This window comes from Apium graveolens, chromosome 7 (assembly GCF_009905375.1).
Source record: "Apium graveolens cultivar Ventura chromosome 7, ASM990537v1, whole genome shotgun sequence".
In the NCBI taxonomy this organism is placed as follows: Eukaryota; Viridiplantae; Streptophyta; class Magnoliopsida; order Apiales; family Apiaceae; genus Apium; species Apium graveolens.
In genome coordinates this window covers 1050428-1066287 of record NC_133653.1, presented here as the reverse complement: position 1 = coordinate 1066287, position 15860 = coordinate 1050428, and the positions used below count along the sequence as shown (strand labels likewise).

Sequence of the window (15860 nt, the reverse complement as noted above, 5' to 3'; positions counted from 1 at the left end):
TGGGAGTTTAAATATAAGTAACCACCAAACAAAGTTACACACTCTCCTTTATATATCGTGTAAAGAGCGGATGAAAATTGATACTGTCAATATCACCAACCTCCATACACTCACTATATGAAGTAGAAGAAGAAGAAGGATACAGTTACTTTATCTTTATTACTTTAATCATGTTATAACTCTAAATATATTATTTTATTTTTTTTATTCCTATATGACCTTTATAAAATTCTATCTTATTACTTTAATCCCGTTATAATAACTCTAAATTTTTTTTTATTCCTATATGAACATTATTAATAAAGGAGTACTTTGTTTCACCACTTTTTGGTTCCATCAAATATTGGTTTTACTCTTTTAAAATTTTGTTATAACTTGAAATGCATTATTTTGTTATTTTTTATTTCTATATGACTAATAATTCTATATGTATTATTTTTACCCATTTTTTTACTTTTATTTGCCTTACATTTATTACTTTAATCCTATTAGAGATTAGAATTATATCTTTATTACTTTAATCCCGTTATAATTCTAAATATATTATTTTATTTTTTTTTATCATATATGAATTGTAATTCCATATATATTATTTTATTTATTTTTTGATTCTTATATAAACTTATATTTATATTTATATGGGTTGCGCTCAACTTAAAACCAATCCTAAAAATAAACCTTGGAATCATAACAATATAAGGTGAGTTCTCCGCATAATCCAAATTTTTTAATAGTTTCAGGATCTAAATCTAAATACATGTTTTTTTACATGTGTGTTGAAAAATAATTTTAAAATATTATACATAAACACATTATTTTGTATGTATAATTCTACTAAGGTTACAAGAGAAACATGACCCATATTTATATTGTTTTTTATAGATTGTAACCATATCTTAATTACTTCAATTTACTTAATTTACTCAATGAAACTTTCTTTTAATGATATTTTGGTTTCATCATTTCATCAATTTTGTTTTCACCTATTTTTGAATTTGTTGTAACTCTAAATCCATTATTTATATTCTTTTTTACTCCTATACGACTTAAAATTCAATATATATTATATATTAGTTTTACCCGTTTTTCGACTCATATTTGCCTTATATTTATATTTGCCTTATATTTATATGGTTTTTATAGATTGAATATCTATCTTTGTTACTTTAATCCCCTTATAACTCTAAATATATATTTTATTTTTTTATTTCTCTAGTACCTATAATTCTCCATGTGTTATTTTTACCCGTTTTTTTATACTTATACGTCTTATATTTATATTTTTTTTATCTTCATTATTTCACTTTACTTGGTTGCAATAAATTACTCAATGAAACCTGGTAGTGGTATTTTTGAATCATGTTATAACGCTAATTTATTATTATTTTTATTTTTTTATTGGGATTTGGGAATTTATATAATATGTCCCAAATTAATATGGTACTTTACAAATATATTCCATTTTAGTCTATAATTATAAATATGTTACATGGCTAATTTTTAACTCATATATTTTTTAACTCATTTTGGTTAATTTATATTTTTAACTCATATATAACTCATATTCATTTAATTAATTTATATATACAAACATGGGCGAACCGAGGATTCTAAACCTACTGGGGTTGTTCGGGTAAAAAAAATGACGAATTTTATATAAAGGCAAGTGAACTAACTAGCATAAACATGTAAATTAAAAATCACCATTTTTAATCATGCTATTAACTTGAAAAATAAGTCATAACGTACAGTGAAAAATAAAATAAGATTTACTCACAGCATTTGAGTTGTACTCGACGATTCTTTTGAGCGTAAAATTCATCTATCACTTCATCTGGATCAATATGTTCAACATACTCCCTCTCAATATTGATAAGCATAGAATCTCTCTAATATTCTTCCTCCATTTTATTTCAAAGATCGGTCTTTACTAATTTCATAACTGCAAAAACTATTTCTGTAGTTGCTGTAGAAACCGGGAGTGTTAACACAAGACAAATTAACCTATAAATCAAACTATATTGTTCCGCCTTCCCTGTATCAACTAGCCGCAGACATAACTCAGAAATAGTAGACAAATCTTGAAACTTAGCATGCTTAACCACATCAATTTTGTAATGATCAAGTTGGAGTTTAAGATGAAGTATCTCTTGTTGTCCAAGATCAACAGGATAAAAACTAGTAGCAAGTGTTAATTAGGAGCTCGAGAGTATTTTGAAATCAATAAAGATCAGGAGTTGTATGTGTTCTTGCTCGCCAAGTCGTCAGTCATAAAACTGCAAGAAATCACATATATATAACCATACATTAGCGTTTGAAAATAGCCTCAACAAATTACAACGGCTAGAATCCAATTCTACCGTGTAAGATCGTTGGGATGGTTTTCCAACGTTCATGTATACGTTAGATAGAAGAGAAACAAAGAAGTCCAACATACAGAAAATATCTCTTCTATTTTGTAGAGTATTAAATGATTTAATCAGAAGATAGAAGATAGAGTTTGAACGAGAAACAAACTCCTATTCTTTAGGAAATCAATTTGAATAAGTAAAAACGTTTTATAATTGAGCTCTCTATATATCATGCACGTATATTATATTAGAGAAGTCCTTACAACTGATATAAAAGAAGTTCCAATAAAATCTCCATGAAATTCGATTTCCTTGTTGAATCTGGATTGTGCATCTTAGCTTGTTGTTATTCTGAAAATCGTGATCATAGCTTGCTGAAATAGATCACTGTCTTATGATAACTTGCTGTCAAGATACTTAAATGACAAAGTCATTATGCTTAGATTACCTGCAAACAAGCTTAAATAACAGTATGATAGCTTGCTGTGTTGATCATCAAAACTAAGGGATTTACAATCTCCCCTTTTTTGATGATTACACACATCTAGGAGAATTTATAAAACTCCCCCTAAATCTATGCATAGCTTCCACAAAATGTCACCATCCTGGTTGTTGGGGAAAATTTGTATATATGATAAAGGAGGATCAGAAGAAGCATACAGTTACACGCTGGAGTCCGTATCCAATTTAACAAGTCTCCAAACATTTATCATCCTACACTATAAATCTGTTGAGATTCCAACACTGAAACCACTCTCGTCTTACAATCGTCTCAAGAGCGTGTCCTTAGTCGGTAATCTAAAAGATCCATCGGAACTACATCATCTACCCGATTCAATCACGGGAAGTTTGTCGAATCTCACCGCTCTTCAGTTGACTGATGTGTACCAGGCATACAAGGGAAACAAAATGGTATGCAGTGAGAATGGGTTTCCAAGTCTTCAAATTTTAAGATTACAAGAATTCATCAATCTGGAAGAATTGGAAGTTGGGGAAGGAGCTTTCCCTTCTCTCAAACAATTTCAAATAGTTGCCTGTCTAAAACTGAAGAAGATTCCTGTACAACTAGCAGAACGCGTACGCCCCTGGTTGGATGACTTAAATTTTTAATTTTGTTTGATGCTATGAAGTATAGGATAGCTCATTCATAGCAGTTATAATCAGATTAATTACTGTAATGTAAGGATTATAAAATTCATGTTTGTTTCTTTTTAACTAAGTTCAGGTTTATTTGTTGATATTTTGTTTTTTTAATAGTGGATAAGATTATAGTTCTCAACAAAAGGGGATAAAATTTAATTCAGTGTGACTACTCATTTTTTATAAAATTTATAATTCCTAATCACCATAATTTTTGTGTAAACAGACAGAATTGAAATTTTTTTAAGAATAATAGTCATCATGTTCTATAAAAAAAAATCAAAAGTGATAAATTTCAAAGAATAAAACTTAATAGTAACTATTAACTATACTCTTTAGGAAAAAAGAAAAATAAGTGGTACACAAATATAATTTTGGTTTCACCAATTTACTTATATATCTTATAATTCAACTTTTATATGTCTTTTTAATTTTACTACTACTTTTGTTTACACCTTTATTCCTCTACATGTCATATGACTCCATTATGTTAAGTTTTATTTTTGTTATCTTTTATTTATACATGTCTTATGATTTTATTAAATTTAGTTTTATTTTTATTTCCTTATACTTCTAAATATTTTATGATTCTATTAAATTTGGTTTTATTTTTTTCACCCTTTGCTTTAACCTTTCCTTTGGTTTCTATTGATTCTTGGTTTAACTCCTTTTTGAATTTCATTATAACTTTAATGTATAATATTGACGGAGGAATTTGCGAACAACAAAACTTGAGGTTAGTAGCCGGAAACAAGATCTGTGATGGCAGTTCTTCATCGGAAAAGTAAACAGTATTTGATGGTGATGATTATTGGGGGCTGAGATTGCTTAGGGTTAGTGGTGGATCCTTTACGCTCTCGCTTCTGACCCCTTACAATGTGCCTACGTACCCCTATTTATAGGGGATCAAGCCCACGTAGTTCTTGGGGAACAAGAAACCTAATGGGCTTAGATTTCTTATCCCGAGGCCCAATGGGAAACCCCCTGGAAACCGTCTTCTACTAGCTTTAGGAATGTCCACCGATGAGGCCCAACCACAAAGGCCCAAGGCTCGTCCGCGGCTTCGAGACTTCACGGATAAGGCATCTCCCTGACCAAGGATAACCCTCCGCTACAAGCTGTTTCTCTAATCCGTGGACGCAGGTATAGCCGTGGTTCACCCCAAATGTTGCACGCATCCTTGTCCCCCGATAAGGAGCCCCTACCAGATTGCAGGACAAGTGATCCCAAACTTTTGGGTGCAAAGTGCAGGATACTCCAAAGTCTCCCAACGAGGACACCCGTTGACTACAAAGACAGAGCTCCCAAAGCACACACCAGATTTTCACCCCACATCCCCAATGAGGACACCCATTGACTACAGGAGGAGGTCTTTAGTCCAGGCATACCCCTGGAGGTCTCTGACCACGGACACCGCCTTTCCTGTAGATATGCTACAGGAAGGAGTTCTTCAATAGAGTACCTGCATCAAATAAGTTAGTAATAACATTATCCATCTTCCTTGAGTCTTCCAGAGAATCCATCCAAGCAGCACATAAAAGCTATACTTATATGTCCAAGTAAAAGTTTAAGGCGCGCCTTAACATTTCTGTATGTTGACGCCGCCCCGTGTCACCAACTTTTGGTCTCTTCTTATATCATTTTACATCATAGGGCGCGCCCTAAACTATTCATCTTTTGGGCTCGTTCCAATTCTGTCTAAATCAAGCAAGTCTGCCAAAGCAATCATGTCCAAACAACCCGTTCAAAATGTCTTCCTTGCTCTAGGTGCGCCCTAAGGCTCACTTACACTACAGGTTTCAGTTAAGAGAATTCTCTCCTCTTTCTCGATAATTGGACGCGCCTTGTCGTGTTCTTAGGGCGCGCCCTCTTCTTTTCTTTATGGAAAGTCAATCATATCTTTTCATAGATTTTAGGCGTTTCTCCTTCGATTTTGCCTATTTTACTAATCTCAATCAGAATATTGTTTATATCGATTTTTGGGCATAACAACTACCCCCCAAATTCCATATGCTATTGAAAATGGGATTGGAATTTTTCTTCTCGTCCTTATTAAAATTTGTATAAATATATTTCCAACACTTACCTTTCTAGGCGCGCCCTAAAAACAGAGGGCTTTTATATATTCAACGTTCTTACTTCTCATGCATTCTAAATTGCTGTCAATCTTAGAAGGCGCGCCTTCAGAGGGCGCGTCCTAAAATAATCCGAAACGTTCTTCCTTATTCTTCGGGAATCGTGATTGACATGACAGATTTGACAGCTGTCTTTTTCCACCTATAAATACAAGTCACTGTCAGTCATTTTTATTTTTACTTTCACTTTCCCCTTCCTTTTCATTTTCTCTTTCTTCACCAAAGACTTCAACTCCGGCGACGAACTTTTGCTAAGAATCGGCCTTCTCTGTTACCGTACTCTCGATCTCTTCCAGTCAACTTCTTCTCCATTCGAAAAGGTATGTAAAACTTCTTTCTTCTCTGAATTTCGTCACATAAATAATACTGCATGCTACATTGTCTCTTCAACTTCCTTAACTGTTCTTGATGATAGACACAAAATGATGTATATATCTATGTATGTATATGCATGATTTGTAGTTCTAGATCCAAAATCATCAGGTCTAATTTTCAATTTTATGTTTCTAGGAATCCCAAATGTCTATCCCCCAAAAACGTACGCCTTACGATAAGGCGCGCCTCCTTGTTGATACGAGGCGTGTTCCCTTTTATTTTTAGCCACGCCATTGTCACCTAATTTGCAGGTCTTCATAGAATTTTTTTTTTACTTATAACTGTTTGATAGAATAGGACGCGCCTTCTTAGCATATGGCTCTCCTTGTTCTTCTTTTAGATCTATCCCTACCTTTTCTGTTGCCTTCATTCTTTCGTATCTCGTTCTTTCGTATTGGGCGCGCCCTCAACATTTCTTTTGGTTTTCTTAACAGCTGGAAGACAAGGGCGCGTCCTCTCCTTTTCACCCTTTCAAGAATTTTCTCATCAATTTGGGGATTTATTCGCCCCCAAATACTTACTTTGATCCTCAACCTCCAAACGCCCACCATACTCCTGAATTTCTGAACCGGATGGTGCGCCTTCTTCAGGATTCCAAAGAGGGTACTTTGATGGCAGATTCCTTAGATAATTCGTCCACAGACAACATTCTTTTATCTCGTAGGCAGGGCAAGCAGAAGCTGGTCCAAAAGGACAGATCTCCAGTCCCAGATAGGACAGAGTTGGACGATGATGATTGGTTCGAGAGTTTGAATGCTGATAGATATAGGGGCATTGAGAGGGGCGTCAACGTAGGAGCAGGACCCTCTAAAGTATCCTACAGGACTGTATCCCCAAGTCTGTCTCCCCAACACACAGAGGGCGCGCCTGAAGCGAGTACGTCCCCTCTTCGTGATGAGGAAAATTTCTTTGATGAGGACACCTTCCAATTTTCTACCTCTCCTGAACCTTCTCCAATCCCTTTCTGCCACTGGGAAGTTTCTGATAGTGAATTAGATTTTGACTGGGATGAATTCGAATCATGTAATGAAGCTGTGAAGAAGCGTTTTAGGAAGGAGTATGGGAAGCTTTTCTGTGTGGGCCTATCCTCAGCTTGTTCGGATGAGCAACTGGGATGGCTTATGGAATTTTATGATATGGAGGGCATATGGGTGCGCCCTTTAAGCATGATGCGGCCCCATATCTTTAATTATGGAAAAAACTTTAAAATTCCCAGAATGGTGACCAGCCCCAAGCTGGTATCTTTGGGTATAGGCGCGCCCTTACACCCCTACCTTAGGGAAGTGATAGAACTGTATGATGTTGCTCCACTTCAACTATCTCCCAATAGCTACAAGTTTATCCTGGCTCTGTTTATCCTCTATATGGACTTGGGCTTTCCTCAACCGTCGATGGCAGAAGTTGCTTATTTTTTCAATCTAAGAAAATCTGATCATGGGTACTACTATCTGGTGGTGGACAAGCAACACAACAAGAAGGGTTTCTCCTCTGGCAAGCTTAGCCATGAGAAAGGTTGGAAATAGAACTTTTTTTACCTGTATGACATTCCCAGAATAAAAATAAGATTCAACAAGTCACCAAGTATGGCGCGCCCTTTAAGCTTTTCCCTTATGTTATTTTTACATTTTTTCTTTCTTTTATCATTCTTATACTTTTCCAGACAGACCAGCTTTAAAACTCCTTAAAGGCGAGCCCAAAAAACGAGCTGAAGCCCTCCTTAGAGTGGCTTCTGACAGGTGGAACTTAAAAACCTTAGTTACTCGATCCAACTTGATGCGAGTAGGGATCCTTTCTGACCAAGTAGGAGTGAAGTGCAAATACGTAAAATTTAGGAATGGTTCTGCTGTTTCTCGTGTTATCGACTTAGATAGCGAAGAAGCTGAAGAAGAAGAAGAAGAAGAAACATAGGATCCTTCAGGTTAATTAATCGTAGGATATAAAGGCGCGCCCTTATCCTATTGGCGCGTCCTAATTTTCTTCTGTTAGCTTTTTAATTGTCATACTAGATGTAAATTTCTGTTTATTTAATCTCCACCTTCCAGGGCGCACCCTTTGAGTTGAGGCGTAACATTTTATACATGTTCATCAATATTATATTTATCCATTACTTTCATTTATTGCCCTGCTCAACATACTTAGCTGTCATGCTTAACTAATATGTTCCATGTTTTGTGCAGAAATGGCCCCTCCAAGAATCCCTAAATCTTTTGGGGCGCGCCCTGGTGACAAGCCCAGGCCGAGGTCGAAGAAAGATGTTCCTACAGCATAGACATCCGTTCCCACTTCTGCTCCCATTCCTCAAACAACACATGTTCAAAAACGGCCCATAATCGACCTTACAGACAAACAAGGCGCGCCTAAGAAGCATAGAACAGAGGGCGCGCCTTCTGGTTCTTCTGCTGCTTTTAGCGCTCTTGGCCCCATGGGTTCCCTTCACGTTTCAGATGAAGAAGTGGAACAATGGCAGACTATGGATTTGGGAGATGCTTCCCGTGCCTCTATAGAAGCATCTTGCCAACTGTTCATCCACTCCACCCGAGTGGTGGACAAATTACTTGAGGAGAAGGCGCGCCTAGAGAGGCTGCAGGGTGATAACAACATTCTGAAGAATACCCTCACAGACAAAGACTTCTTGCATGCCAAAGACATCAAAGCTAAGGATTCTGAGATCTCTTTTCTCAAGGATGAGGTGGCTAATCTCACTTCTCAATTAGAGATTGCCAACAAAAAGGCTACCTCTCTCCATACTGATCTTGGTGGTGCCAACCTGAGGACAGAGTACCTCGAAGAGCAACAGAAAATAGGCTGGCCTGATGAGAAGAGGGAAATGGCTGATGAAGCATTTGCCAATGGTTTTCATTTCTACAGGGTGGGCTTTGTGGCCAATGATCCTGACTATTCCTTTGAGAAGTTTGGGGAGGAGACTGTTGCTGAGATGGTGGAATTCAAAAAGGAGCATGCTGCTGAAATTAAGGCAAGGAGGGTAGAGCTTGGATTGGAAGAAGAAGAAGAAAGGGAGGGCGCGCCTCAAGAGGAAGTCTTCAAGGATGCACCTGAAGTTGATCCAACTGTCCCCCTCCAATCTATTCCTCCAACAGACCAGTCCCAAGGCGCGCCTTAATCATTTATAGTTTTTAAATTTCAGATACTTATGAGGAGCCAGCCCTCTTTTGATGCTGTGCAAAGTTGTATGACTTGTTTTGTCGCTACTCTTCCTTTTTGCATCGTGACTTTCTGCATGGCTTAATATCTTTTTCATAAAAACTTTGTCAAGGCACTTCGATTTTTCACTTGGTCATTTTACGTTCCCATGGATTTTGTTACTATAGGGCGCGCCTTATTTCTTGAATTTGTAAATAACACCTATTTTTTTATCAGTAATCCCTTTGCGATATTTTACTTAAGTATTAGTCCACGGGCGCGCCCTAACCTAGGAAGCTTAGCTTATTTTGATGGCCATGAACACTTATTCCTTTCACCTTTGTATACTATATTTAATATTGATTATGAATCAGCAATTACTAAACAGGGCGCGCCTCAACATAGGGCGTGCCTCGGATGTTTTTAAACTGAGTAATTTCATGTTAGGCAGATAAAAAAATTTGAAGTAACTTTTCCTTTTGATTGATAATGCGCTCTAGTGTTCAAATTACACCAGTCCCATGGCTACTATGCTCTATGGGGAATTTATTTGAAAATTTTTCTTCCTTCTGCTAGTTCCAGAGTTCGCAGTCACATAACTACCCCCCTAGGCTAGAAGGAATTTATTTGCTACTAGCCTATTACATGAGAATCAAATAAGAAAACAAGAGGGACATAGCCACACCCTACTGATAATACTTTCGTAGATGTTCTGCATTCCATGCTCGAGGAATAAGTTTACCATCCAGGTCTTCTAGGCGATAGGTTCCCTTCCAGAGTATAGCTTTGACCTTGTACGGTCCTTCCCAATTAGCTCCAAGCACCCCATGCTGAGCTATCTTAGTATTAGGCATAACCTTTCGCAACACAAGATCCCCAACCTTGAATGGTACAGATTTAACCCTTTTATTGAAATACCTTGCGACCCTCTGCTGATATGCAACAAGCTTTAATTGAGAGTTCGTTCTGGCTTCATCTAGCAAATCCAAGTGGAGCCTCTGGTTAGCTTCTGCATCTTCCTCAACAAAGACATCTCTCCGGAGGGATCCAGCTCCTACCTCCACGGGAACCATGGCCTCATATCCATAAGTTAGTAGAAATGGGGTTTCTCCTGTAGTCGTTCTAGGAGTCATATTGTAAGACCAGAGGACCATAGGCATTTCTTCTGGCCAGTCTCCCTTCTTTTCTTCCAACTTAGCCTTCAAGGTATGCTTTATGATTTTGTTTATGGCTTCTGTCTGACCGTTACTCTGCGGATGATAAACCGCGGCGAAGTCTTTTTTAATCTTTAGGTCTTCACAGAGCTTCCTTAACTCCTTACAATCAAATTGTTTCCCATTGTCTGAAATGATCTTGTAAGGAATACCAAACCTGCATACTATAGAGTTGAACACAAAATCCCTTATCTTCTTTGCCATGATCGTGGCTAATGGCATGGCCTCTGCCCATTTGGTGAAGTAGTCCACAGCCACCACAGCGTATTTCACACCCCCCTTTGCTTTGGATAACTCTCCAATGAGATCAATCCCCCACATGGCAAAAGACCAGGGACTTGTTAATGAGGTAATGGTGGATGTCGGGATGTTGGAATAGTTGGCAAACTGTTGGCAGCGATCACAGGCCCGGACAAAATTGAAAGCATCTTCCCTCATAGTCGGCCAGAAGTACCCTTGTCTGAGCACTTTTAATGCTAAGGAACCACCCCCCGAGTGATTGCCACAAATCCCTTCATGCACCTCTCTGAGAATATAATTTCCTTCTTCCCTGTCCATACAACACAACAGTGGCTGGTTAAATCCTCTCTTGTATAGTACCCCGTCATACTCGATATACTTTGCAGCTTGGTACCAAAGACGTCGAGCTTGTAGTTTATCCTCCGGTATAGCCCCTGATTGAATATAGTTATGGATGGGGGTCATCCAGTTTTCTTGTGGGATTTCTTGCGTTTGAAACACCTCCACCTCTGGGACACTTGGAACTTCCTGGATTCCCAAAGGAATTTGTCCAAGTTGAACGCTATCCATCTGAGAACCCATCTTGGCCAAAGCGTCCGCATTACTATTCTCTTCTCGCGGAACACTTTCCAGTCTGGCACTTGAAAATTTTCCCAGCAAGCGTTTTGCACATCTCATATACAGCTCTGTTCGCGGTCCTCGGGCATGGAATCCTCCGTTGACCTGATTGACAACTAATTCGGAATCACTTCGAACTATCAAATTCACGACCCCTACTTCTAGAGCTGACTTAAGACCGTTAATCAAGGCTTCATACTCAGCGTCATTGTTGGTAGCATGAAACTTGAAATGGATAGCACTCATCAAGCGGTCCCCCTCCGGAGTGATCAAGACCATCCCGGCACCTGACCCGCTGTTGTTTACGGCCCCGTCCACATGTAATGTCCACCACGGGTGGGGGAGTTCCTGCTTCTTTTTGTCCTGATGACTTTCTTGCGAGGTTGGTTCTGCCGGCACTATGGCCTTATCGTCAATTTCTTCGTTAAACTCAAGTACGAAGTCGGCCAGCGCCTGTCCTTTGATTGTCGTGCGTGGACAATATTCCAAATCGAATTGTCCTAGCTCTATGGCCCATTTTAACATTCTTCCCGACGATTCGGGTTTATGTAAAATATGCCGGAGCGGATAAGCGGTGCGGACTTCTATTCGGTGAGCCTGAAAATACGGTCTTAGCTTCCGTGCTGCAAGAATAAGGGCGTACACTAATTTTTCCATGTTGGTATATCTGGTTTCCGCATCCAACAATCTTTTGTTTACGTAGTATACAGGCCACTGATGGCTTGCTTCTTCCTTTACCAAGACGGCACTGGCGGAATACTCTGACACCGCCAAATACAGAATTAATGTTTCTCCGGCTTCTGGCTTGGCCAACATTGGCGGATTTCCCAGTTGCTCTTTGATTTTCAGTAAAGCTTTTTCACAATCAGGGGTCCACAAAAAATCCTTCCCTCTCCCTTTTATTGCTTTGAAGAATTCTTTGCACCTATCCGACGATTTCGACACAAATCGATTTAGGGCCGCGATCCTTCTTGTTAGACTCTGTACCTGTTTGACACTGGTGGGAGATTTCATGTTTAGCAGAGCTTTTATTTTTGCCGGGTTGGCCTCAATTCCCCGGTTATTGACCATGAATCCCAAGAATTTTCCCGACCCTCTACATCGAATACGCACTTCTGCGGGTTTAGTTTCATTCTATATTTTCTCAGGATATGGAACATTTCGGTTAAGTCGGCGATGTGATCTTCCGTCCTTTTCGATTTCACGAGCATGTCATCCACATACACTTCCATAGTCTTCCCAATCTGCTTCTTGAACATTTTGTTTACCAACCTTTGGTAAGTGGCACCGGCATTAATCAGACCAAATGGCATTCCGATATAGCAATAGAGCCCTCTATCAGTGATGAAAGAGGTGTGTTCCTGGTCAGGCTCATACATAAGGATCTGGTTATATCCGGAGTATGCGTCCATGAAGCTGAGCAAGGCATGTCCTGCCGTGGCGTCGACCAATTGATCGATTCTTGGTAGGGGAAAACTGTCTTTTGGACATGCTTTATTTAGGTCGGTGAAGTCCACGCACGTTCTCCATTTGCCGTTGGGCTTTTTTACCAATACCGGATTCGCTAGCCATTCTGGGTAAAAAGATTCTCGAATTAGTCCGACGTCTAGGAGTCTTTCTACTTCTTCTGCCAGGGCTATAGCTCTTTCTCCACTTACGGCCCTTCGTTTTTGTCTAACCCCTTTATGCTTGGGTCGATATTCAATCGATGACACATTATTTCTGGATCAATCCCCACCATATCAGAATGGCTCCATGCAAATACATCAAGGTTTGCCAACAGAAATATTGAAAAACCTTCCTTTAACCTTGGTGCCAATTGGGATCCTATTCTCAGAACCTTACTCGGGTCTTTTTCATCGACGGGGATTTCGATTGTATCTTCTGCTGGCCCCATCTTTTCCGTCAACATTGGTATTCGGGGATCCAAGTCAAGGGGATTGTAGATCTCGTGGTCTTGTAGAGAGGGTGCATCCCCTTCAGGAGGTATATTTTGCGTAGTAGAGTATTCAACTTTTTCAGTATGTTTTGCGGGCGAGGGTGCTCCTGCAAGAGGAATGGCATCACCCTGTTCGAGGCTTTGTAAGACATCAAATCTTCCTTCTAAACGTTCCCCATGGAAATCTGCTTGGATTATAGTATCCATTGCCTCTTCTTCTTCTTCCAACATCTCAATTCTGATTATGTCTTCCAAGTACAACATTGTCGAGGGCAACTCAGAGGGGTGTTCCTCTTCTTGCTCGACATAATAGTGGACTCGGATTTCCTCGATTGGTTGCTTAATGCTTTTCTCTCGATCTATGTCCGGAGTACCTTCGGCATGGGATTCTTTTCTAAAGCCTTTCATAGCTTGCCTGTAGCACTCTCGAGAGTCATACTGGGAACCTTTTATACTTCCCACCCCATTTGACGTTGGGAATTTGATAGTCAGGTGGTGGATCGAAGTGATTACTCTCATCTCCCGCAGAAAAGGTCGTCCCAATAGCACATTGTGGGATGATTCCTGATTCAGGACCTTAAATTCAAGCATCTTTGTCACCGATAATGGGCTTTCCCCTAGAGTACATGGCAGCCGTATCGACCCCATTACTCTAACTCATGCACCTGAAAAACCATTGACCCACGAGTCTTCCCCCGACATATCTTGATCAGGTAATCCCATTTTTTTGAAGGTGTTGTAATAGAGGATGTTTGCCGAGCTTCCATTATCCATGAAGGCTCTATGGACATTCTTGGTTCCGATTTGGATGGAAATAACCAGCGCATCATTGTGGGGATGATGAATCCATCGGGCATCTGCTTCTCTGAAGGTAATATCCATGGACTCGCCCTTGAACACTTTGGGCGGTCGAGTTTCCAACTTATGAATGTCTGTGAGAGGTCTGAATCGAGCTTCCCTGGCGTATCTTGCCAAGGCTCGGTTGCTACATTCCATCCCGGGATCTCCCCCGTAGATTGTTTGGATACTGCCATCTCTGACAAATTTATTTTCCTTCAGGGTGTCACTGTTCGACCCGCGCGGGGCTCGTCTTTCTTCTTCCCTCGTTCTGTCGTCCTTGTGTTTCCTTACTTCCTTGACTACCCATTCTCCGAGGTATCCTTCCTTGAGAAGCGCTTCGATTTCATCTTTTAAATGTCGGCACTCATGCGTGTTATGTCCAGATGATTCATGGTATCCGCAATATTTTTTCTTGTCTTTGCTTTGCCATGATGATAAAGCTTCAGGTTTTCTAAATAGCCCTTTATTTTTGTTTACCTCATAGATATGATCGATAGATGCGACCAAAGGTGTGTACCGGCTTGTCCTGTAGTCATAGTTTGAGGGAGGGCTCCATCATCTCCTTGTGCTTGCTGTGTTCACCCGGTCCGGGCTTCGACTATTTCTTCGGTACCTTGGGCTTGGGGACCTATCCCTCTTCCTTCTTTTATTTCTTTGACTCGACTGTGAAGTTGGTTGTACTTCTGCCAAAGATTGTTCTATGGCTTTAAAAGATTCTGCCAAAGCGAAGACATCTGCTAGGGTGGCCGGATCTTTCCCGTGCAAGTGCTTCCAAAAATCCGAACTGACTCTTAATCCTGCGATTAAAAAACTTTTCAAGGCTTCGTCTGATGCTCCCCTCACACTAGTAGATTCAGTATTGAACCTTTTGAAGTACGATGTCAAGCTTTCATTTTCCCTTTGCCTAACATTGGCAAGGGTTGTGATAGAGGGCGCGTACCTCACCGTGGCTTGGAACTTGGTTAAGAACAAAGTCTTCATCTGGTCCCAGGAGGTGATCACTCCTGACCCGAGCTTTTGAAACCACTGCTGGGCACTTTCTCTAAAGGTTGCCGCCAAGATGCGACATCGAGCCAAGTCCGGGACTTGGTATACATCCATCTCTATATTAAAACGACCCAAGAATTCCACCGGATCTGAGTTTTCGTGGAAGCGGAGATCGCTAGTAGTGTTGCGATACCCGGCCGGCAATTGTGCCTCTCTTACTGCCATCGAGAATGGGGAAGGGATTTCAGCTGTGGCCGTCACCCTGCCTTCAAGGTGGTTAAGTAGCCTTTTTAGATCTCCTACATTAAAAGTTCCCACGCCGAAAATGGTCTGCATTTGAGGCTGCGGACCTTGGGGTTGCAATGGAGGTATTTCCACTTGATTCCCCCCGGGAGGGGCTTGCTGCTGGTTGGTATTTTGGGCATCTTCAGGTATAACAATTATTTCGGGATTTCGTTCTTGATTTCTCCCTTGATTCTCTTCCCCCCCTTGGCCGCGGCCTCGAACAGTACCGCGATCATAGTTTTCTATATTCCTGGGATCATCATGTTCCATATAATCATAGCCCTCTACTTGGTTATTCCAGCGGGAATCAAGGTGTCCGCGATAATTGCCACGATGATATCCATCTAAATATCTGCCTCAGCCTCCACCTCTTCCTCTCCATTGAGGCCTTCTCCATCGATCGTTTCCATACCCATGCCCATATCGATCCAGCGATCATGAGAGAGCGGTGCCGCTCCCGATTTTCCTGGGAATTCAGGGGCACACGCGTTGGATCGCGGTGCCGCTCCCGATTTTCCTGGAAATTCAGGGGCACACGCGTTGTATCGCGGTGCGGCTCCCGATTTTCCTGGAAATTCAGGGGCACACGCGTTAT

At 40.2% G+C, this 15860-nt stretch overlaps 1 protein-coding gene across 1 annotated transcript; it reads right to left on the bottom strand.

Moving 5' to 3' along the window:
• Positions 1-13810: 13810 nt before the first annotated feature.
• Positions 13811-15535, bottom strand: LOC141671574 (uncharacterized). The gene is made up of 2 exons (XM_074477854.1): positions 14607-15535; positions 13811-14519 (listed from the first exon to the last, which is right to left on the bottom strand). Exons 1-2 carry the CDS (start codon positions 15533-15535, stop codon positions 13811-13813), a joined length of 1638 nt encoding a protein of 545 aa, XP_074333955.1.
• Between the last annotated feature and the right edge of the window lie 325 nt (positions 15536-15860).